Source organism: Diceros bicornis, chromosome 37, assembly GCF_020826845.1.
Source record: "Diceros bicornis minor isolate mBicDic1 chromosome 37, mDicBic1.mat.cur, whole genome shotgun sequence".
In the NCBI taxonomy this organism is placed as follows: Eukaryota; Metazoa; Chordata; class Mammalia; order Perissodactyla; family Rhinocerotidae; genus Diceros; species Diceros bicornis.
Window position 1 is genome coordinate 19,698,709 of NC_080776.1, and position 24,455 is coordinate 19,723,163.

At 43.9% G+C, this 24,455-nt stretch overlaps 1 protein-coding gene across 8 annotated transcripts in view; it reads left to right on the forward strand.

Annotated features, from left to right (window-relative positions):
- Positions 1 to 24,455, forward strand: part of ARMC9 (armadillo repeat containing 9) — a 150,494-nt gene that overhangs the window by 32,881 nt on the left and 93,158 nt on the right. For 7 of the 8 annotated variants that reach the window (XM_058533192.1, XM_058533190.1, XM_058533191.1 and 4 more), the window contains exons 9-12: positions 3,262 to 3,360; positions 12,368 to 12,402; positions 16,053 to 16,164; positions 19,354 to 19,446. In XM_058533192.1, coding sequence (XP_058389175.1) covers positions 3,262 to 3,360; positions 12,368 to 12,402; positions 16,053 to 16,164; positions 19,354 to 19,446 — 339 coding nt within the window. The remainder of the gene's footprint in view (positions 1 to 3,261; positions 3,361 to 12,367; positions 12,403 to 16,052; positions 16,165 to 19,353; positions 19,447 to 24,455) is intronic. The other variant, XM_058533198.1, reaches the window with a different exon arrangement.

Below are 24,455 nucleotides of genomic sequence, written 5' to 3' on the forward strand. Positions count from 1 at the left end.
ATTAAAGAAGCTTTTCCCAGTGAAGGGGCCAGAGTAAATATTAACCTTAATTTTCTTCTGTTGGTTGTTTTGTTTGACCAAAAAAAAAGACATGCACATAGTTAGAAAATTCCAACAGTACAGAAATAAATAAAAATAAAAGCATATGTTTTCCTTTTGCCTTCTCTTCTATTAAAAAATAACTGCCATCATCCTGGTGTGCCTCTTACAGCCAGGGTTGATGTGACACCAGGTGTCACCCCAGAGATGGGCACATGAGTTCTTATTGCTGGGGTGTGCAAGCAGAGGCCCACAGACCACCAGGCCAAGGTTGAAGGGGCCTCAAGTATCAAGACAGGGAGAGATCAGCAGTGAGGGATGGCAGAGACTGGACTCTTAACCAGCTTGTTTTTCATGTAAAAGAAAGACATGCTCATGGTAAAAATTTGAAACAAGTCAGAGGAGTATATAGTAAGGAGCAAAAGCCCTCCTCCCACACACAATTCCTTAGTCTCAATTCCTTATTGATATTCAAGATTAACATTTTCTTGTGTATTATTTCACAACATTTCTATGCATGCGTCTGTGTGTGTGTGTGCACACAGATGCACGTGTGCATGCAGCATACACATACTTACTTGGGATTGTATGATCCATTACTCTTCTGAAACTTGCTATTTCACTTTCAGTGTATCTTGGAGATCTCTCCACATGACCACACCTACCTCATTCTTTTTAACGCTGTGCATTATTCCATTGTAAGGGTGAACCCTAATTCATCAGATCTCTGATGATAAACATGTAGATTTTTTTGTTTGCTATTACAAAAATGTCACAGTGAACATTCTTGTGTGTATACCTTTGAGTATAGGTAAGATAAGATCCTAAGAGTGGAATTGCTAGTGTCCTGGGCTGACCCCTCTCTGCTCATGTGAAAGCACAGCACACAGACGTTCACAAAACTGCTGCAAGTTGCTTGGTGTGGCTGGAGCGGCCAAAGCTGGGCAAGGTTACAGGCACTGAAGTTTTGCTAGAAGTTGCCACATTAGTTCTCCTAAGATTTCAACAGTGTCTGCCCATCCCCTGCCCCCAGGAGTGTATCAGAGTGTCCACTTCTCCACACACTTGCCAACACTAGACATGATTATGCTTTGAAATCTTTGCCAGTTTGGTAAGTAAAACTTGGTATTCTGAATGTTTCCATTTACATTTCTTTAATTTTGTATGAGGCTGAATATATTTTCATGTGTTTGTTGGCCATTTATATTTTGTTTTTCAGCCAACTGTTTATTCATGTCCTTTCCTCCTTCACCCATTTTAAGCAAGCAAGTGACATAACCAAATTTCCTGGTTAGAGAAATGGTTCTGGTAGCAGTTCCAGAAGTCAAAAGAGGAAGCAGTTTCAGGAGTAAGGAGTTGATCCAAAGTCTCAAAAGCCAGAAAAAACTCCAGAAGACTAGAACTGAAAAGTGTTCAGTGTTTTTGACATTTAGAAGGTCACTGGTGGGGGCTGGCCCCGTGGCGCAAGGGGTTAAGTGCATGCGCTCCGCTGCGGCGGCCCGGGGTTCACAGGTTCGGATCCTGGGCGCGCACTGACGCACCGCTTGTCAAGCCATGCTGCGGCGGCGTCCCATATAAAGTGGAGGAAGATGGGCACGGATGTTAGCCCAGGGCCAGCCTTTCTCAGCAAAAATGAGGAGGATTGGCAGATGTTAGCTCAGGGCCAATCTTCCTCACAAAAAAAAAAAAAAGAAGAAGAAGAAGGTCATTGGTGGTGGCCTTTGCCACCTGAGTTTCCGTGGAGCCATGCAGAGGGAAGCTTGGTTATAGTGTGTTGGAAGGTAAAGGCAGGTGAGACAGCAAAGGTAGCTCTTCTTTCAAGGACCTTGGCTCTGAAGGAAGAATATTGAGAGGGCAGTTGATAGATGAAGACCAAGGGTGGAGAAACGGGAAGATTTTTTTTTAATGTGAAGTATATTTGGACGTGTTTTTAGGTTGTAGGGAAGGAAAAGGTGTAAAAGGAAAGGTTGAAAATACAGGAGGAAAAGGAATGTTTAAATTTTGATCCCATAGGAATTTAGAGGAAATGGACTCAGGATAGTGTAGGAGGTGCAGCCTCGAGATAGAGCCCTTCTTTGTCTGAGTCCCTTACAGCTGAGTGTTGAGGGATGACTAGAGACATCTGCCATGGATGGACAGAGCCTTGTATGCGGTTGAAGCAGACCAGAAGTTTCCAGTGGGTAGCTGGGAGTCCTGTAGGGAGAGATAAGGCTCTAGTCCAGTATTCCCAGCTCTTTCCAACTCACCAGTTGGTTGTAGTCCTCCTTTCATGGGGACAAGTGGGTGAGGGGTAGGGAGAGAGGCCAGTTATATAACCATATGGAAGTTCACCATGTGGAATCATGAGGCTGGGGAAGGAGGTTCCCCTCTAACCATCAAGCAAAGAAAAAAATCTGGAAGGTTACAAAATTGTTAATAGTGGTTTTCTCCAGGGATTGGTTTGTGGGGGAAGGATGAGATTGGGGATATGTTGTGGCACTCATACATTTTAAGTGAGTGTGTATTATTTTTATAAAAAGAAAAGAAAAAGTTTCAGAGATTACCACCTTAGATGTATATCAATCCTTAATTATAGTAGCTAATGAGAGAGGTATGAGAGATGCTAAAGAAATATGCCGTAATATAGTAGCATTGATGAGAACAGTAATTCAGCCTCGTGTGGTCAAGCATTTGATAGTTTATAAAAATGTCTCCATCATTAGATGTTCAATAAGCATTTGCCAAGCCACCTGTCATGTGCTAGGCACATCTCTGATCTCATTTACCCCTTCACAGTGACCCTGAGAGGTAGACATTATTCATTTCGCTTGACAGGTCAGGAAATCGAGAGGCAGAGATCTTGGTTTTCTCAAGAGTCCACAACCTGAGCCCAGATCTTCAGATTTTAAACCCAGCATTGTTTCCACTACATTATAGCCACCCAATGACTTTCTTGCTTGAGTTAACAAAAAATAGTTTAAAATCAGTTAATTGTGCATGACAGTGGGAGCACCTCAGCAGAATTACTTGAAGTGTGATATCCCATGATCAGACCTGTGGTGTGTTAGCAGTTTTTTCTGTCGGGCTCAATGCTTTAACTCCCAAGAACTTCTCTGTTAAAGCACAGCCTCCTCTCCGTCCTTACAGAGACTGTTGCGACAGCTCTGGTGATTGCTGGGCTGCTCAGATGTCCGTGGGTGAGTCTCACGCCTTTCACCAGGCGTCCTCGTGTGCTCTTTGCAGATCACGCCGGAGTACCTCCAGAGCGTCTGCGTCCGCCTCTTCAGTAACCAGATGCGGCAGAGCCTGGCGCACAGCGTGGACTTCACAAGGCCTGGGACGGTGAGGCTCTGTGCCCCTGGTCTGCCCCCCAAATTTAAAAATAACGTAACTAAAAAAAAAGAAAGAGCAGGAGAAAATAACATTCAGGAGTCTGCAGATCAGCTGGCTCTGGAGGTCTGTAAATTCCCAGAAGGAAAAGAAAGCTGCTTCTGAAGAGTGAGCAGCTGGAAGACAGCCTCCGGGGGGGTGGTGGGGAGAGAGGTGTATTTTGCCCTTCCAGATGGGGCTGCTGGATAGGTGCCAAAGACTAGCAAATCAATAGGCAACGAAGGAAACTTGATTCTCTTTTAAAAATAACTGCCACATGGGAGGTTGTGTTGTCTAAGGTAAGGGCTTCCTTTTTTCCTTTTTCACTTGGAATTATTGCAAACGTACAGAAAAGTTGCAAAAATAGTACAAAGGACACTTGCATACTCTTTACCTATAGTCATCAACTGTTGGCATTTTGCCCATTTGTTTGTTTACTTTCTCCGCCACACACACAATCTGTTTTTGAACCATTTGAGGATAAATTACATATATTGTGGCCCTATACTCCTATATGAGTGCAGTATGTATTTCTTAATAGGAATATTCTCTTATAAAACCGTACAATTATCAACCAGTAAATTTAACATTGATACAATATTCTTATCTACTGTGCGTCCAGTTTTGTCTCTGAGCCATTGATGCCTTTATAGCATTCTCCCCGCTCCCTAGTGATCTAGGGTCTGATATTGCATTGAGTTGTCACGTCTCTTTAGCCTCTTTTAATCTTGAACATTCTTCCAGTTTTTCTTTGGCTTTCATGACATTGACGTTTTAGAAGAATAAAATAGAACATTTCTCCTTTTGTGTTTGATGTTTCCTTGTGATTAGGTTCAGATTTGCATCTCAGGCCAAAATATTACATGGGTGATGTTGTGTCCTTCTTAGGATAGCTCATCTGGAGGCATGTGGTGTTAACTTGGGGTTCTTAACCAGGGGAGTGAGTACCGCACTGTCTCCTGAGGAAGTTTGAAAGTTCATGAACCCGTGTCCTTAGAGCTCACACCAACCTGCCGCCTGGCTCAGAGGCTGAGTGAATGGAGACAGGCACTTTCGATTAGGAAGGAAGTGCCAGGTGGCCCTGAGGCACCGCCATGGGTCAGAGCTACAACTTTTAATTCAGGGTTTGCACATTAATATTAGGGTCTTCTTAAACAGAGGGCTTTTTAGTATTAAAAAAATATTTAAACCCTTCCTCATTCTTAAGTAGATTTGAAGCTGCTTATTATTATAATATCAGAAAACACAAAAATAAGAAATGAAAAAATAGAAAATAAAAATAAAGAAAGAATTTGTGTTTAGAACTCATAGAAACAAAAAGTAGATTGGCGGTTTCCAGGGCCTAGGGGGTGGGGGAAATGGGGGGATGTTGGGTAGAGGGTACAAACTTCCGGTTATAAGATGAGTAAGTTCTGAGGATGTAACGCACAGCATGGTGACTGCGGTTAACAATACCATATTGTACACTTGAAAGTTACTAGGAGAGTAGATCTTAAATGTTCTCACCACACACACGCAAAAAGGGGTGACTGTGAGGTGATGGATGTGTTAACTAAACCTTATTGTGGTCGTCATTTTACAGTACATACATGTGTCAAATCATCGTGTTGTGCACCTTCAACGTACACAATGTTATGTGTCACATATGTCTCAATAATGCTGAGGGGAAAGAAAAGAAATTGTGGTTAAAGGAAAATGAGGGTAGGAAGCATAAAAGGAAGCCAGGGCGAAGGCTAGTGCAAAACATGCATGTCGTGAGTTGCTGTCCACCTGGAGAGGCAAGCACGGATTTGGCTCTGAGCTTTCTAGCAGGCTGTGCAAAACAGGGATGCGTGAGCAGTTACACAGTTGACTGATAAGGGAAGAGAGGGTGCTTATATCATGTTATTATGTGATATTTGCTGCACCTAAAACAACGTTTGTGCTCCATTTGCAACCTGGGAAGCACAACAGTAGAATGAGTGCCCACGAGTCGCCCCTCACTACCCAGAATAGAAAAGTTCAGTGCGACTAATGTTTCCTGTGCGCCCTTTAGACCGTGAACTTTTTCCAAGTAGATCTATTACTCTTGTAATTTAAAAACAAATTTAAATACTTTTTTTTAGAAGACTGGAAGGTCAGACAACTGTTTCACACGGTTATTCTGGTGCTAAGACCTGAGGATAGTTTCTCTTATGGATCTTCATGGAAGGGACGTAGCAACGTGGTGAAGAGCAAATGTCTTTGACTGCATCGCCACGGTGCACGCAGAAGTATCTTAGAGCTGTTGGCTGTGTCGCTGTATCACGCGTGGACCCATGGATGATAGAGTCTGTGGAGTCTGTGCTTTAGGATATGGCCACAGTGATTTTAGCATGCAGAAATCTTGGAGAATTGACCATTTTCAAAATGTCAGTAAAGCACATGCAGACATCTGAGTTTCAGAAAAGTAACTTCCTCATGGGCCCTCCAGGATGGGGGATTTTAAGCCACATCCCTGAGGACTGGCTGAGTTGACCGTCTGTGTACGCTGTACCGTGGGCTGTAAGTCAGTTAAGGAGCAGAGTGTGTTTACCAAAAATGATGGCTTTCTAGCAGTAATTAGCACCGCAGGATCTGTGTCTAATAGGACCACTCCTTTCTTCCATCCCTTCCATTTATTTATTAATTCATTTATTTATTAATTCAGCAAATAGTGTTTTCCGGGTTTGTGTTATAAAATCCTATCCTATCTCACATATATAAGAATCCTTATATTTCCATTTTCTGTTGGTAGGATGATGCATCCAGCTTATTTAAAACCAATATTCTGTTAATAAGAAGCAGTTTAAAAGGGAGAGGGGGCACAACATAGCTGATGTTTTATCCCATTAGAAGTTAGCATTATTTGTTAAGAGACTAGTCCTGCCATCCTTCCCTGTTAAGGCACAGATTCTAAGCCTGGGAAACCAGGGGCGAGAGGATGAGCTGCTTACGTTAGCTCATAACCACTTTCTTTCTACTGAGTCATTGACTTAGGAACAGGCAGTAAGAGCTGCAAACAGTCTTATTATTCCTACTAGAATTCTCTACAAGATGATAAAAAGTGGATGAGGGCTCATTATAAATATATAAAAGAATACTGTAGTTGACTAGGCACAGCTAATGTTGATATATGATATCAGATTTATAACATATGAAGAGGAAATGAGGATACAGTTTAGATGGGATGTCTAGTGACTGGACTGATAAGATTTAAGATCTAGAAGGAGAAGAAGGTTGCTTTTTTTTTTTAAGAGAGTAAATTCTAGGGGCCGGCCCCGTGGCGTAGCGGTTAAGTGCATGTGCTCTGCTGCTGGTGGCCTGGGTTCGGATCCTGGGCGCACACCGACGCACCGCTTGTCAGGCCATGCTGTGGCAGTGTCCCACATAAAGTAGAGGAAGATCGGCACGGATGTTAGCTCAGGGCCAGTCTTCTACAGCAAAAAGAGAAGGATTGGCATGGATGTTAGCTCAGGGCTGATCTTCCTCACAAAAAAAAAAAAAAACCAAAAAATTAAAAAGAGTAAATTCTACTGTAGGTCCAAACAGAATGCCATCAGTTTCAAGATAAATAGGTGGGCACAGACCAGCCTCCTTTTTATTGTGATCTTGATCACCACCTCCTGGGGTGCTCTGTCGACCTTGAGTGTTCCAATTCATTGTCCCCTGGAAAGGGGCTTGGCTGAGGCCCATCAGAAAACTGCTTTATCTATAAAGTTTAATACATTTGATACTGGCTTTTAAATCTGGCTGTTAAAAACCTGGCCTTCTGCAACCTCATTCACTATTGAAAGTTCAGAAGGGCTCAATAAATAGCACCCTTCTTCCCCCTTGAGTTCTGAACCAACTGAAAGATAGGACAAAAGAAAAAAGGAAAAAGGAGCTGTCTTCCTTGTCCTTTTAGCATAGTTATGTTTCCCTCATCTTTTAGAGTTTTAATCTGAGAACAATATGGTACATTTAACTATTCCTCTAGCAGGTGGTTAGGTGGCTTTTCAGTTTTTGCTGTTTCTAATGGCACAGCATAGAAAGATGTAGCATTTGAAAGTGCCTTGGTCTGTCTTTCTCTCCTTAGCCCTCTCTTCGTACCGGGCAGGCGTGAATGCAGAGACAGTCCCGGAAAGGTGTGCCATGACGGAGGAGGGGAATGACCGTTTTTACCCCATGCAGAGTATCCATCCTAAGGCAGGAGTGGGTAGAGGGAAGGCTGACCATGATACAGAGGCTGTGCCGACTCGGAAGGTGGAAATCTGAGCATAGCCCCCTGGGCAAGTCCCAAGTCCCACGCTGTGGCACCTCTGGGTTTGTGGCGTCATTGGGTGGAGAAGTTTCCATTTAAATGCATCCTTATTGGAAAAATGGCCGGTATGGGAATTAACTCTCCCTTTCTTCAACAATTCCAAGTAGACCTCAGTGGAAATTTAAGTTAAAATACTTCCAGGTGTGATACTGTTAAATCTATTAAAGGCCCAGGACATGTGAGTTTTAGAAGGCATCTACTTCCAAATTAATCGTCTTTGTTAGCCTTAAATACCTGCAGGGGGCTGGGGGATGTTTGCGATGGTGGTGGTAGCACTTTTTCAGGATGGCCTTGTGCAGCTGTTCAGGAAACCTTGCTGTGACATTGTTATGCTGAGGAGGATTCTTCCTGAAGCTTCCTGTTGTGTGGACCGCGGCTCTGGCATGAAGTTCAATGTCTTCAACCCTTGCATTCTCCCCTGTGTAGTTTTCTTAAGTCTTGGCAAGATGCCTGCCCTTTGCCCACACTGCTGCTGCATGTCGAGGCAGCCTTTCTGGGCCCAGTGCTGTGTCCATGGAGGAGGAGTTGCTCACCTCGCTCCCCTTTCCCTGCTACACCTCATGCACCAGTGCCTGTCACGTGTGAACTGACCCTGGTGGTGTGAGGATTGAACACTTTTGATCTCAGCCAGCTGGTAGAACCTGGAGTCCACAGCCCTCCATGATCTGATACTCCTCCATCTCTCTGGGCTCAGCTCTGGTTACAGAAACCCCTAGAAGGCCCAGTACCCCAGCCCCTGGCACTTTCTGGGGGTGCATTTTGCTGCACGCCTTGCCCAGCCCCAGGCTCTCAGATGACTGCAGCTGCAGAGTGAAGCAGGGCCAAGGGCAGTGCCCTCAGTGACCTGGTGAGCCAGGGAGGCTCCTGCCCGAGAAGCTTCTGGAGAACTTACGAGCACATTCAGACACTCGAGCACTCCCACTCCACTTACTTAGCTCCATTTCCAGATCTCATTTGCATGGTTTTCCCTTCCAGCCCTCCCCTCCTGCATTTACAACCCTGCGTTTTCGTGTTGTGCAGGTACCCCTTCCTGGTACCTTCCTGGTGGCCATAGCAGCCTCCCTTCTCCACATGGCGAGGATGCTCCTCTGGGTCTCCGGTCTCTGTTGCCTCTCTTGTCTGGGGCTAAGGCATGGTTCCTCAGGTGTCCCACTGTGGTTATTTAACCTCTGCTAGGTGATCACTCCCCTTGAGGGCTTGCCAGCGGGCCCTGCCTTCACTCTTCACCTGCTCTCCTGCACAGCGCAGCTGCCTCAGCGGTTCGGCTTGAGTCCCACGTGAGCAGGGCCAGGGCAGAAGGGCTGGCGGTGAACAGGCCTGGTCTGAGGAGGTCTCCAGTCCCAAACTGTGCCTTCCTGTCGCCTTGTCCAGTCATGGCTCTTTCTTTTTGACCCTCCCTGGGCTGCACACACCTGCCGCCATCCTGCAGAGCAGCATTTTCCAAAGTAGGTGCCCAGAAACACTAATCCCACAGGATCTCCCTGTCCCCCGATGTAATGTCGACGTAATGTTTGGGACGTGCTGTGTGCTGAGATGCATGATGCTCCGTGGCACACTGAAGACTTGTGAGCATCCCACTGTAAAGGACTGCTCACCCCTGTCTGGCCCAGGAAACCTCCAGTCATTTTGACTGAGGGACACTCTTTGTCATGTTACCACACCTCATACCGATTTCTCTAAACACACTTCCTGCTCTCATGTATCAGTAACAAAGCCCCTCATCCTGCTGTTGTCACCAAGAGCTCTCCTAGGCTTGTGTGGCCCCAGTAAACCCTCCTCCCCAGCCATGACCACCAGCTCCAGGGACCAGTAGCTGCTGTGAGGGCCGGGCTCAGGGGCCTTGGCTGCAGCTGAGAGGTGATGGAGGCATACTGCTGCCACGTCGCTCTCCCATGCCCGAGGGGTCCAGAGAGCCCACGCTGAGCCTGGCACACTGCGGTGCTCAGTGAGTAATTGATGGGCTGGTGCATTCGTTGTTCCGCTGTCCTCTACCTGCGCCCTGTGGAGGTGGCCCCACGTTCCTACTGTGCTTCCTCGGATGGGAAACCACCACCTGCCTACTCACTCATCCACTGTGGTTGGGAGCACCGGCTTCCTTGTAGATCCCCCAGGCCGTCGAGGCCTTTCCCTGAGCTCCCAGCATAAAATCCTGGAAATCGCACAGCACCAACTTGGGCTGCTGTCAGAGCCTCCTTAGCAAGGGGCTCCTTTCTGAGGCTTGTCCATACATGCTCAGAGTCCATTGTTAGCTCGTGAGGGAAATTACTCCAACTGACTGACTGTTTTGGAGCCTCTCCCGTCTTTCTCCTCCTGAGGTTCTTCTTTGCCAGCCTGTTGTAACTGTGTTCACACCGCCCACACACAGAGCAGCATCCGCAGCTGGTGGCGATGACTTGGAAATGTAGTCCACAGTAAAGGTTAGTCAGGAGCTCAGAGTAGCCCCGTAGTGTTGGAGTGTTGCTATTAATGCCTCCGCTTAGGGGGAAGGAAGTGGCAGCTACAGCCTGCTGTGAGTCTCTGTTCCTTGGGCAAGTTTATACCCAGGTGTCAACGTTAAAGTCAACTTCAGCTTCATAACTTAAGCTGGAGCTCAGTACTTCTCAGCTCTAGCAGCTCCGGCAGAAACGAAGGGGAAGCTATGCTGACTCTGCTCTCACTGGGGGCCGGACCCCCTGCTACTATTATTGCCAGCATTTTGCAGATGAGGCACGGAGAGTTATCTGGTCATTATTCCCCATTGGGTTGCACGCTCTCTGAGAAGAGGGCTCTGCTTTGTTCACCGAGCATCACCAGAGCCTCGCAGAGACCTGGCAGATAGTAAGCAATCAGAAAGTACTTACTGAATGAGAGAAATACCGCAGCCTCCTTCTGTCTCATTAAGAGCATGTTGGGCCATTCTTCCTATAGCTCATCTCCAGCTTTTTTTTTTTTTCACTTGATTGGATAATAAAGTCTCAATAATGTTGAACATACTGGCTCTTCTCACAAAAGGGTCAGTTATTACACTTTTCAATTAATTTCTCCAAAGGATACATAGAGTGGTATAGAGTTTAGCAAAAGAGAATCAGTGTTTTAAAAGACAGAAACATTTTCTTTGCTATGAAAAAAGAGGGTTGTTGATGAATTTTATTTGTGGAAATATGGATTAGCCACTATCACTAATTTTAAAATATTTTGTGTATATATTATGTAAATATTTCAGTATGGCCATGTCCTTATTTGACTCATTCTCTTGGCTTCTCGGTCTCCTTAATGTGTTAGATGAGTAATTTAGATGACATTTCAAACTTACTTTCTGAACTCCTTGCTATTTAAACCAATGACGGGAATAGATAATTCCTTTAATTAAAAAAAAAATCAAGAGTTAAAAATATAAAGGTATACATGGTCATGAGCCATTTGCTGTCTCTGAAGTGGGAATCTGTGTGGTCTGTAAACACTGCAGAGGGAAGCAGTGGAGACCAGGGTTGTGGGCCAGGGCCGATTTATTAAGTCGATAAGGATTCTGGAGTGCCCACTTTTGGAAGTCAGTCTTCATTCATTCATTCAGTAAATGTTGGTTGATGCCTCTGTATGTCCAGGCACTGTCCCAGATGCTGGTGACAGGAGTGTGATGTATCTCTGGCCCTTATGGAATTCAATGTCTGCTAAAGGAGAAAGACAGAAATAATTGCAAAATAATCCCAGTTCGATATGATAAGCGTGGATAGTGACTGTTCGAGGGCTGTGGTGACATAGAGGGGACCAAGAACCGCTGCCTGCCCCTGCAGGAAGGGCTCCACGGAGGACTGAGATGTCTTCTCTTCTTCTCTACTTATTTTTTTTTCCTGGAGTTCTTTAAAACTGGTTCCAAACATTCTATCTTTTTACATGTAAATAATTCAATATTTATCTCTTAACAGATAAGGGCTTTAAAAAACAAAATGTAACCACAATGCCAAATACAATTAACACTAATTCCTTAGTGTCATATACTATCAGTGTAGTCCATATTCAGATTTCCCTTATTTTTCCAAAATACCTTTTTCCAGTTGGTTTGAGTCGTCCAAACAAGCACCATGTGCAGCATTTGGTTATTTGTTTCTCAGTCAATTTTCGTACATGTTTAATACAGCATTTCCTGTAGTGGCAAAAAGTAAATAAATAAATGAGACAATGAATGTCTGTAAAGTAGGCAATGATTTGGCCTAGAGACAGGATTAGAGGAGAGTGGGGTGGGAAGAGAACTGATTTTTCTATAAACACCTCTGTAGTGTTTGACTTGGTACAGAATGCGTGTGTCATTTTATACTTTTATATTAAGAGAAAATCTTAATAAAGAGAAAACAGGATGATAAAGTGATTTTCATAGCTTTTGTTCTTTATGGTGTCCTTGACTAGGCAGCTTTAAATGCCTCTGGAAATTTGGTGGGAGAGAACCCACCCATTTTTTTATAGCGTATTCCTTGGAGCGAAGTAGCCACAAGCCCAGGGTGGGTGTCCTAGGAAATGCATCACTGGTGTACTGTTTAACTCTGACTTGGGCTAATTTTTAAACCATATATGATTATGGTCGGAGAATGCTGGTGAATCAAAAACTTTGCAAATCTGTTGATTTTGTGTTATTATAGTGGTTTAGGATTAATGCATTGCTATCAATGTTTAACATGGTCTGTTTTCTTCTGTCCTCCTCCCCCACAGGCTTCAACCATGTTAAGAGCCTCCTTGGCACCTGTGTAAGTAATTGCTCTTAGGAATCATTATTAAGGAGAACAGGCGTGGGTAAAACTGCAATCCTCAGTAGCTGTAATGAACGTGCATCTTAACAGTGGCTTAGAGGAATGCATTTGGTTAGCTAGAGCTACGTGTGGATATTAAAGGAAATACCATTAATTATAAGCAACACTGTTAAACTGGAAGTGTCTTTTTTTGTGTGTGTGTGTGAGGAAGATCAGCCCTGAGCTAACATCCATGCTAATCCTCCTCTTTTTGCTGAGGAAGACCGGCTCTGAGCTAACATCTATTGCCAATCCTCCTCCTTTTTTTCCCCCAAAGCCCCAGTAGATAGTTGTATGTCATAGCTGCACATCCTTCTACTTGCTGTATGCGGGACGCGGCCTCAGCATGGCCGGAGAAGCGGTGCGTCAGTGCGCGCCCGGGATCTGAACCCGGGCCGCCAGTAGCGGAGCGCACGCACTTAACCGCTAAGCCACGGGGCCGGTCCTGGAAGTGTCTTTTAGTGTTAATTCTATTTATGTTGGTGAGGTAGCATCCAATGGAAAAAATTATTGAATTGTTCCTATGATATTCCACAGGAATCAATTTAATCTATTGTCAAAGGGCAGTCAACAGAGCTTTGCAGTGTCTAAATTTTATGTTCTCTCCTGGTTCACACTGTAACCAGGGCCAGAGGATAGCTCTGTGTATGCCTGAGCATTCTGAAATCAATTAGGTCATCACCCACGGGGGTGTCTGATGCACAGGAACTTCATCAGGCTTGTGTGTTGCAGTAGCAAGGAAGTTGAGAACCTTTGGTGTGGACCTGAGGACTTGGATGGGTTCTGGTGACCCTCTGAGCCAGCTTTGTTGCGGGGCCGCGGCGGGTACTGTGATGTTCCTCAGATATGTGAGGTAGACACAACACCCTCCGCCTGCAGCGCTGCCTGAGTCTGACATTGACCCTGCGCTTTGTTCTCTTCTGATGGTGGCTGTGTAATGTGGTGCTTAAGAGCACGGACTGCTGGGATGAAAATCCCGCCTCTGCCACCAGCTCTGTGACCTTGGACCACTTATATAACTTCTCTGTGCCTCAGTTTCCTCAAAATGAGAATAATAATAGTAACTGTATTATAGGATTTTTGTGAAGATAAAAATGAGTTAATATGTATAAAGCACTTTGTACTGTGCCACGGACTTAATAAACATCTGGGTGTTTGCTAATGTTATTCCCGGTGATGTAAGAGGCAAGGTCACCTGCAGAGAGTAAAGGGGGGTAGTTGGTGGAAGGGGTTAAGAGGACAGAGGAGAGGATATGACACAGTCTTCTTGGACAGTGGGAGAGTGGCTGGACCACAGAGATGTGGGATCGCTGAGCAACTTAGTTGGTGTTAAATTTAGTTGGCAATATTGCCATTATTGGCAAGGAAGTATAGCCCAAATATGACGATTTTTCTTCCCTCCAATAAAAGTACTCCAGCTATAGAACATTATCAAACTTGGCTTTACAATTGCAACGTTTTTTATCTATAACAAGAGCCTGTTTAAATTTTAAATTAAAACATTTTTTTTAATTCTGAAATAGTTTCAGTCACAAAAATAGTACAAAGAATTCCCATATACCCTTCACCCAGATTGCCCAGTGTTAATATTTTACACAAGCCCAGTACAGTTATCAAAATCAGAAAATTAATGCTGATATAGTACCATCATCTTGTCTACAGACCTTGTTCACATTTGACCAATTGTTCCACTGTGTCCTTTCTCTGGCTCAGGATTCAGTCCAGGATCACACCTTCATTTAGTTGTGATGTCTTTGTTTCCTTTAATTTGAAATTGTCCTTCAGTCTTTGTCTTTCATGGCCTTGACACTTTTGAAGAATACTGTCCAGTTATTTAGAATTGGAATTTTAAAAGAATCTGTATTAATTATTAAACTCACAATGGTTATCTGCCTCACGAAAAAAAGTGTCAAAATAACCAATGTGCCACGTAGGTGGGTTTACTGTTTGACGTATAAAGGAGAAGACTCTCCTCCCCAGGAGGGTTTACTGAGATCTCCTTTGTTGTTCTCTTATCTGGCCTTTTCTTCCACGCCCTATGAGAGGATCTTACTTTGTCTTTTAAAAACTAATAGTGAAAAAAACTAGCATGAAATTTTTTCTTATGATGTAAGTAATACATGCTCATTATAGAAAATTTGAATGCTATAGGAATGTATGAAGAAGAAAATTTAAAGTAGACCAAATGCTACCTCCCAGGGGTATGGTCTCAGTTGCCACTCTACCCTTAAAAACAAAGGAAACCGGGGCTGGCCCGGTGGCGTAAGGGGTTAAGTGCGTGAGCTCTGCTGCGGCGGCCCGGGGTTCGCCGGTTTGGATCCTGGGCGCGCACCAACGCACCACTTGGCAAGCCATGCTGTGCCAGCGTCCCGTATAAAGTGGAGGAAGATGGGCACGGATGTTAGCCCAGGGACAGTCTTCCTCAGCAAAAAGAGGAGGATTGGCAGATGTTAGCACAGGGCTGATCTTCCTCACACACAAAAAAACGAAACCTTACGTCTTTAGTCTTTTCACCCAACTCTTCAGGAATCCCCATTTAATGTTGTGCTGGAAGTATTAACACTACCGGCACAATATTAGAGGAATCATGTTTTGTTTTTGTTTTTTAGTTTTTTTATTTTGAAATAATGATAGGTTCACAGGAAGTTGAGTTCCCCAGCCTCCCCGATGGTGACATCTTATATGACTATAGTACAATATCAAAAGGAAGAAATTAACATTGATAAATACTATTAACTAGACAACAGACCTCAGTTTTCATAAGTTTTTCCATACATTGCAATCTCCTTCTATTCAACAAAACAAAATATGAAGACACTTGTTCTAGTGACAAGGCATCTGAGGTGGTTCCTTTGTTTCTGGGCAACCAAAGGCAAGTGTTGGGTCATTCTCACTGTGTAGATCTCTGGACAGAGATCTCCCTTAATCAAAACTTGGCTTCCCCTGAGGTCTGTGACTTGGAGTCCTCTTGAAGACAGTTTGCAGATTGTCCTGCCGACTACCCATCTCACAGGTCTGTCCCCCATGCCACTTCCTGACCACGCCCTTCTGCCTCCTTGGAGGGTCGACTGTGCACCTACTCTTCGCAGTTGTTTCCTGACCTCTGGTCTGTCCCTAACGTTCCCCCAGTCTGGTCTCTGCAGCTTGAGAGGGACAGTGGCTTCAGGTGTTTAGGGAGAACTCTTGGGGCCTGCTGATGCTACTAGCCTTTGGCTTTGTCAGCATTCTAAATAGAACTTGGATGAAAAGTTATGGTGCCTCCAGGGTGATATCATCCCCATCATATGGAGCCCTGGCCTAATGTGAATGCAGTGGTTTCTAAACCTGTTTAGTCAGAGGCTCCTCCTTTTAGGAAAAATGTTATACAAAACCATAGTACATACAACAGAAAAGGTAGACTGAGCTAGTTGAAACTGGGGTGGGGAGCCTGGAACCCAGCCCTCTCTCTGGAAGCCTGAAGTTAATTCCAGGAGCATAGAGAAAACAAGGGGGCCACTGCTGGTCCATTCTGTCAGAGCAGCTCTAGATTGGATGTCATGATACTCAGAAGGTATAATGAACGTGCCCTTTTCCCTCTTCTTTCTCTTTGAACTTGTGTTGCTGAGTAGGAAGTTGAAGGATGTCCCGCTGCTGCCCTCCTTGGATTATGAGAAACTGAAGAAGGATTTGATTTTGGGGAGTGACCGCTTGAAAGCCTTCTTGTTGCAGGCTCTGCGCTGGGTACGTACCTTTCCCTTGAAGTTAAAAAAAAAAGCCATGCTGGTTTTCTTGGCTGGCTACCTTGCTTGTGTCTTTTAACCCATCTATCTACTAAAAATCTTTCTTCCTGCTGCTTGCTGACACCAAGAGCTAACGTTAAAAGCAGCTTCTGAAGGTAGCCTTGGCCTCTTTTTAAAAAACCCTATATTGACATCAAGTTACCATTGCCTTCACTTGATAATTTGATGTGTGCAGTTTCAAGGCCAGGAAACTGCCCTGTCATCTGGCCTTTTCCTGGTCAGGAGCCACGCTCACAGCTAGTGAGGGTCAGTGTGTTAGAGCACAGAGTTGTTTTCATACTACAACCCCACAGAGACCTCTGTATTCAGCTATTACTGTGCAGCCATACGAGCAGACGTCAAGGGTGAAAACTTACTAAGAGTCTTTAGGGGAAATAAAGCCTAGTCTAAATTGTTGCTTCTCTTCCCACTCTTCAGATTGATCACAGTTAAGACAGTCGTTCTCCAGCTTTTTGGTCTCAGACCAATTTACACTCTCGAGAATTGCTGAGGACCCCAAAGAGGTTTTGTTTTTGTGAATTTTATCTACCAACATTTACAGTATTAGAAATTAAAACTAAGAAAATACAAAATATATATTTATTAATTCATTTAAGATGAACAATAATAAACCCAATACATAACATAAACAACATATTTTTTACAAAAAATAACTATTTTTCTTTTTTTTTTTTTTCTGAGGAGATCAGCCCTGTGCTAACATTTGCCAATCCTCCTCCTTTTTTTTTTTTTGCTGAGAAAGACTGGCCCCATCCGTGCCCCATCTTCCTCCACTTTATATGGGATGCTGCCACAGCATGGCTTGCCAAGCAGTGCATCGGTGCGCTCCCAGGATCCGAACTGGTGAACCCTGGGCCGCTGCAGTGGAGCGCGCGCACTTAACGGCTTGCGCCACCAGGCCGGCCCAAAAAAAAAAAAACTATTTTTCTTTTTGGTGAGGAGATCAGCCCTGTGCTAACATCTGCCAATCCTCCTTTTTTTTTTTTGCTGAGGAAGACTGGCCCTGGGCACATCCGTGCCCATCTTCCTCTACTTTGTATGGGACACGGCCACAGTATGGCTTGCCAAGCGGTGTGTCAGTGCGTGCCTGGGATCCGAACCGGCGAACCCTGGGCCGCCGCAGTAGAGCACACGCACTTAACCGCCTGCGCCACCGGGCTGGCCCAAAAAAAACTGTTGTTCAAACCAAAATATTAGTGAGAAGAGTGACATTGTTTTACAATTTTGCAAATTTCTTTAATGTCTGGCTTGATGGAGGACAGCTGGATTCTCGTATATCTGCTTCTGCATTCCATTTGTGACAGTGTCACATTTCATATAGCCTCTGAGAGATCGATCATGAAAAAGACAAATCATATCTTAGTATTATTATGAAAATAATTGTGACCTTGTAGACCCCCTGAAAGGGTTTTGGGGACCCCCAGGGTTCCCCAGACTACACTTTGAGAACTGCTGGCCTAAGCCTACACTGGTTGACTCTACCTGGATGATCCATTCTAACTCACCCTGTAATAGTGTTACACCCCTTCATGGATCCCCGAATTTCAGGGTATTAGGGCATCAAAATGCCTTTGAGCAATTTCTCTATCTTTGGATAGGAAAAGGTCTCCTCACTTGTGCTTCTGATGGTTGATAGTGCTTCCTGGAATGTGGTCTTGAGGAGTACTCCGAGGACACGTCCAGGATCAGCAGAGAGTCCTGTGGTCAGTCAGTGATGTCTGCTCTGGTTTTGTTTGCGTCAGTTAACTGGAGTGGGTGGGGCGGCATGAGAAATCTCCAGTGGCCATGCCTGCCCTGGACATGTGCCTCTCTCTGCTCGAGTTACCAAACTCATCCTTTCTTTGGCTCTTAGTTTGTCCACCTGGCACTTTCTGTCAGTCCCTGCTACCGGGCTTCTTGGTGAGACAGGGTATTCCTTTGCTGAGTGAATGACATTGTGACAGAATAACCAGGAAAAATAAACAAATTTCTGATGATTTTGTCTGTGACCCCACAAGTGCCCCCAGTCCAGGCCCTCACACCTCCACCCTAGCCCAGCAGTAGCCTCAGTAAACTCAACAGATGGGTGGCAGCGCCCAGAAGTGACCCTCCTGGCACTGCCCTTCTTTAATATATCCTCTCTTCCCTCAGGGCCGCCCTCCTTGGCTGCTTGGGTCTGATCTGTCAGCAACACCTGCCTCTGGGGCCCTCCACCTTTCAGTTCTAGGGGTCTGCCGCTCTTCTTGTCTTCTCCCCCACGCTGTTCTCTACATGTCCAGCTTCTCCTTGGTTGGAGCGGGGCCTGTGGTCTCAGGGATCTTTATCTAGTCAGATTTTCCTGGAAGAGCAAGGACACTTGCTCATGTGAGTCACATGGCTTTCTCATATCCTGACTCACACCTGTACACACCCACAAGTGCACACACATCTCACATGCTCCCCATGCAACAGTTTTCTTTTAGCCCTATGGATATTAAGTAAATTTTTACTTAAAATAACACAACAGACTCATGGCTTTTCAAAAATCTATAAAATTTTACCCAGCTTAACCCCTACACACGCACACACACACACACACACACACACACACTCTATTCACAGTATTGCTGTATCAGTCCCTATAGGATAAAGTCTCATTTGTTGGCAGTGCAATCATTCAAAGCCCTCCACAACCTTCCCTGTGCCCCCCTCATTGAGCTGCACCCAAATGCACCTGTATTTTCTCACCTCCCTGAGCTGGACCACACTTCCCCATCCCCCACCATGCTCACGTTCCCCTGTGCTGGCTGATAGTCTGCTCATCCTTCAGGGGCCAACTCTTGAGCCCCTTCCTGCAAAAAAAATCCCTTTCTAGGCGTTGGTGAGCTCTCCCTTATCTGCACGCTTACAATCCAAGCGTTCACCACGTCTCTTCTCTGGAGATTTCCTATGTGTAATTGACTCCTACATCACCTATTAGGAAGTACAACAGCATAATTTCTTGTTAATTGACTGGTTGGCTGGTTAACTAGCCCCCCAGCTGGGTGTTATTCATTTTTTTTTGGTGAAATGTGTAGTTACTGGTACTGCCATTTAAAACATACCTGCTATATGAGCATCTTTCTCCATATTCAGACTTAGGTCTTGTTACTTTTGTTTTTCTCCCTTCTAGCGCTTGACCACGTCCCATCCTGGAGAGCAGAGGGAGACCGTCCTGCAGGCCTACGTCAGCAATGACCTCTTGGACTGTCACAGCCACAGCCAGGTTGGTGAGAGAGGGGCCAGAGCCCAGCCAGAGCCTTCCTTTCTAGGGAAGGGTCTTACGGGGGGGCTTTCATTTCTGTGTATATTTTAGCATTGTGACCATATGTCAGCCTGGAGCTTCTGTTAGCTAGTGAGATCTGCTATTCCCCTGGATGCTGGCTCACTTTTCACCTCTATAAAGAGTCCTAAACAAGTTAGAGCTGCTTGTGTCGACTCGGGAGCTCTTCTCTGCCATTTTCTTTTTCTCAAATTCCACACTCTTTCCCTCACCCCACTGCTCCCAGTAGTCTGAAAACTCAGCAGGCCTTATGATGGGCAAAGTAGGTAAGCCAGTTCAAATGTTTTTCATCTGGGCCTGACTTAAAATGTGTCTTTAACACTATTTGTATATAGCTTTGGACCAGATGGGTCTAATGATGCAGTGGGAAATGATGCAAGGTTCTGAATGTCAGGGAGCGTCCTCATCCCTGAGAAGGAGCCATCACCTGCCTCGTGATGTTGTTGAGATGACTGCATGTGGTCACGTGTGAGAAGTACTTCACCCAGGGCCCAGCACAGAGTAGTCAATACACAGTCATTCTCTTCCCCACTACTCACCCCCTTACCTGTTACTAGACTTCACTGTACAGGAGGAGGATCGAGATCTTGAACATGGCATGTGTAAAAAAGACACTGTGTTCATTATTTCAGTTGAAGGTTCATCCAGAATACTCTAAATACTTTATCTCCCCATTATTAAGCTTCACAGTGTGTGCACTGAGTGGAGTATCAATACCTCTTAGGATCGCTGATGGAACAGCACCCAGTGAAAGCTAAGTAACATGTTAATCTGTTGTGTGCGCAGGCGATGATAGTCACGAGTTTTGAGTTGCCAGTTTATTCTTTGAATGTAGTCTTATTGTTCCCATGAGAGAGTTGTGTTAAGTTTGAAAAATACTCTCTGAAATTCTTGACTTATTTTCTTTTTTTTCTTCTGTTTGTATTTGTAATGGCATTGAAACCAGCCTATAAAGCAGGAAGCAGTTGAATCATATATTGTTATGACTTACAAACTCAGAATCAAAGAGCAAATTCAATACTGATTCTTTCTGAACTATTATATTTCCTTGAATCTAAGATATACTTTTCTTCCCCATTTTAGCATCTCTGAAATCAGAGTGTATCTAATCGTCAATGGCCTGTTCAAGTTTAATTGGCAGTGCTTTTTTCTTTCTTGCTTGTATTTAAAAAAAATAATGTGACCTCTAATGAAAGGTTTTGTGTTATATATGTGTTAAAATGCTGTAGGGGCCGGCCCCGTGGCTTAGTGGTTAAGTGCACGCGCTCCGCTGCTGGCGGCCCGGGTTCGGATCCCAGGCGCGCACCGACGCACTGCTTGTCCGGCGGTGCTGAGGCGGCGTCCCACATACAGCAACTAGAAGGATGTGCAACTATGACATACAACTATCTACTGGGGCTTTGGGGAGAAAAAGGGGGAAAAAAATAAAAAAATAAAATAAAATGCTGTATTCTCTATAACCATTGAAGATGTCATTTCTTCCTCAAGTCATTATTTTTAATTGCTGTGGTTTTTTGTGTTAATAATGAATGAGCTGGAGTTATCTTAAGATGTCAGAGAATTAGCAGAGCAGGAAAACTTGTTGCGTAACATGCGTGCCATGTTGCCATGACACCAAGATAAATGGGTCCTTTCAGTCAGGAAATTGAACTGGTTGGTTAGTTCACCTAGCTGAGTCGTTGTCAAAGTTGAAGGTGCAGCATTAGCACCTGGAGAGCTCACTGAAACACAGATTACTCGGCCCACTTACAGTTTCCATTCAGTAGGTCTGGGAAGGGGCCTGAGAATTTGCATTTCTAACAAGTTTTCAGGTGATGCTGATGCTGCTAGTCCCAGACCACACTTTGAGAACCACTGTTCTAGACCAAAAAACTTGATTCAAATCTAACGAAATTGCAAAGAATTGAGTTTTTCATTTTTAGCTGATCGTTTTGATGTCATGTAGCTACATTTGATGCTGCTAGAGGTGCTGCGATGTCAATTTTTCCACATTTGACACTTTTACGTGTCTAGCATAATATATACATTTATACAAAGGCGTGATTGCTTAAATCTAAGTAATTTTGTCTTATTTTCCAGAAGCGTGTTTGCAGTTGTCAAATATATCATTCACACAGATGAGTGTAGAAAAAATATGTGAACAGTTTAAAGAATAATAATAAAACAAATACAGTGTTTCCACCACTCAGATTAAGAAATGGAAACTTACCAGTAGCTTGGAAGTTCTAGATTATACCCCCTTTACTTCCATCAAATGGTAACCACCATCCTGAATTATAAAAACAATTGTGGTAAAAGATACATAACATAAAATTTACCATCTTAACCATTTTTAAGTATACAGTTCAGTAGTGTTAGGTATATTCACATTATTGTGCAACAGATCTCCAGAACTCTTATCATCTTGTAAAAGTGAAACTCTGTATCCATTAGACAACAACTCCCCATTCCCCCCCTCTCCCAGCCCCTGGAAGCCACCATTCTTTCTGTCTCTCTGAATTTGACTCCCCTAGGTACCTCATATAAGTGGAATCATACAATATTTGTCTTTTTGTGACTGGGCTTATTTCATTTAGCATAATGCCCTCAAAGTTCATCAATGTTGTAGCATGTGTCAGAATTTCCTTCCTTTTTAAGGCTATATAATATTCCATTATATGTATATACCACATTTTGTTTATCCATTCATTCATTGAGGGACACTTGGGTTGCTGCTACCTTTTGGCTGTTGTGAATAATGCTGCATTGAACATGGGTGTGCACATGCTGACTTTTGTCTTAATCAGTTCCTTGCTTTTCTTTACAGTTTCACCATTTATGTATGTACCCTAAATAATGCAGTGTTTGATTTTGTGTTTGCTGCGTAGGAAGCACCAACCTTGCTCTGCAAGGAAAGGGTACTGTTCCCATGTTAGATGAAGGCACCTAGGAGAAGATGACATGAACAAAATCGCTGGATTATTATCAGACATAGCTTCCCTGGGCATTTATTGATCCCCTCTGAAGACATTGGTAATCAAGGTCAGGGGAGAGTCCTGGGAAACATAGGGCATCTAGCAGGGCTGAAAGGTCACTGGTTATCTGGCAGCAATGTATATAGCCGAGGGGAAGGTGAGCTGCTCTGTAATTTTGGTTTTCAAGCTCACCTGGTCTACTTCTAGTTCTCAGGAGTTGAGAGCACTTCTGTGGAGTGAAGACTGTCCACAGCTGCTCCACACAGGAGGGTATGGAAGGGGGAGCTGGAACTTCATCAGCGCATGGTCAAGGCTATCCAAGTACAGATAAGAGCCTGGGCTCACTTCACCCCGGCATTACATGTTACATGGTGGACTACTTCAGGCCACTGGCAGTATTTACTAAAACTGCATACTCTATGTCCTAGCAAAACCACTCCTAAGTATAACCTCAACAGAAATGTGTGCATATGTTCACTAAAACATGTTCAAGAATGTTCATAGCAGCACTACTTACAAGAACCAAAGCACTGACTGTAACCCAAATGTACATTAACAGTGGAATGGATTAATTAATTACATCGTTAATTAATTAATGATGTAAAATGGGATACATCAAGCAATGAGAAGGGACACAAAACATACAGCACGGATGAATCTCACAAATATAATGTTGAATGAAAAAAGTCAGACATAAAAGAGTACATACTGCATGATTTCATTTATTAAAAAAATTCAAAAACAGAAAAAACTAACCTATGACATTAGAAGCCAGGAGAGATGTTGCCCTGGGTTTGGAAGCAGACCCCAGAAGGGCTTTTGGGGCTCTGGTAATGTTCTGTTTCTTGATCTGGTTACTCGTTACCCACATGTTCACTTTGGGAAAACTCATCGAGCTGATGATGTGTGCAGTTTTCTGTATGGATGTTATATTTCAATAAAAATTTTACCTAAATTAAGATGGTGCAATGGCAATAGGCATCTTGGGAATGACAGCCTTCAATATGTCACTCTCTGGACTCATCTTGGTTCAGTCTGGACTGGTAGCCCACTACATCTGGTGCACAGTTGCCTTCTAGAAATCTCTCTTCATCAAACTTTTGTTGATTCCTTTCACCCATTTCCTGAATTGAATCTCTGTTTCCAATATCCCATATTGTCTTCTTTCTTGACTTATTTTCTTGGTTGATGGAGCACATCCTTTAGTTAATAGCTTCTAGAGAAAGGATGGGTGGGGAGTATATATATATATATATTTTTATTGATGTTTTAATAGTTTTTAACATTGTGAAATTTTGGGTTGTACATTTTTGTTTGTCCATCACCATATATATTTCTACCTTCACCCCTTGTGCCCACCCCCTACCCCCATTGCCCTTGGTAACCACAATACAGTTTTCTCTGTCCATGTGTTGGTTTATATTCCACATATGAGTGAGATCATACGGTGTTTGTCTTTCTCCTTCTGGCTTACTTCACTTAACATAATACCCTCCAAGCCTATCCATGTTGTTGCAAATGGTACGATTTTGTCTTTTTTTATGGCTGAGTAGTATTCTGTTGTATTTATATACCACCTTTTCTTGATCCAGTCGTCAGTCTAGGGACACTTATGTTGCTTCCACTTCTTGGCTATAGTGAATAATGCTGCAGTGAGCATAGGGGTGCATAAGCCTCTCTGGATTATTGATTTCAGGTTTGTTGGATAGATTCCCAGTAGTGGGATGGCTGGATCATAGGGCATCTCTATTTTTAATTCTTTGAGGAATCTCCATACCGTTTTCCATAGAGGCTGTACCAGTTTGCGTTCCCACCAGCTGTGTATGAGGGTTCCTGTTTCTCCACATCCTCTCCAACATTTGTTGTGTTTGGTCTTGGTGATTATAGCCATTCTAACGGGCGTGAGGTGATATCTTAGTGTTGTTTTGATTTGCATTTCCCTGATGATTAATGATGTTGAACATCTTTTCATGTGCCTATTGGCCATCTGTATATCTT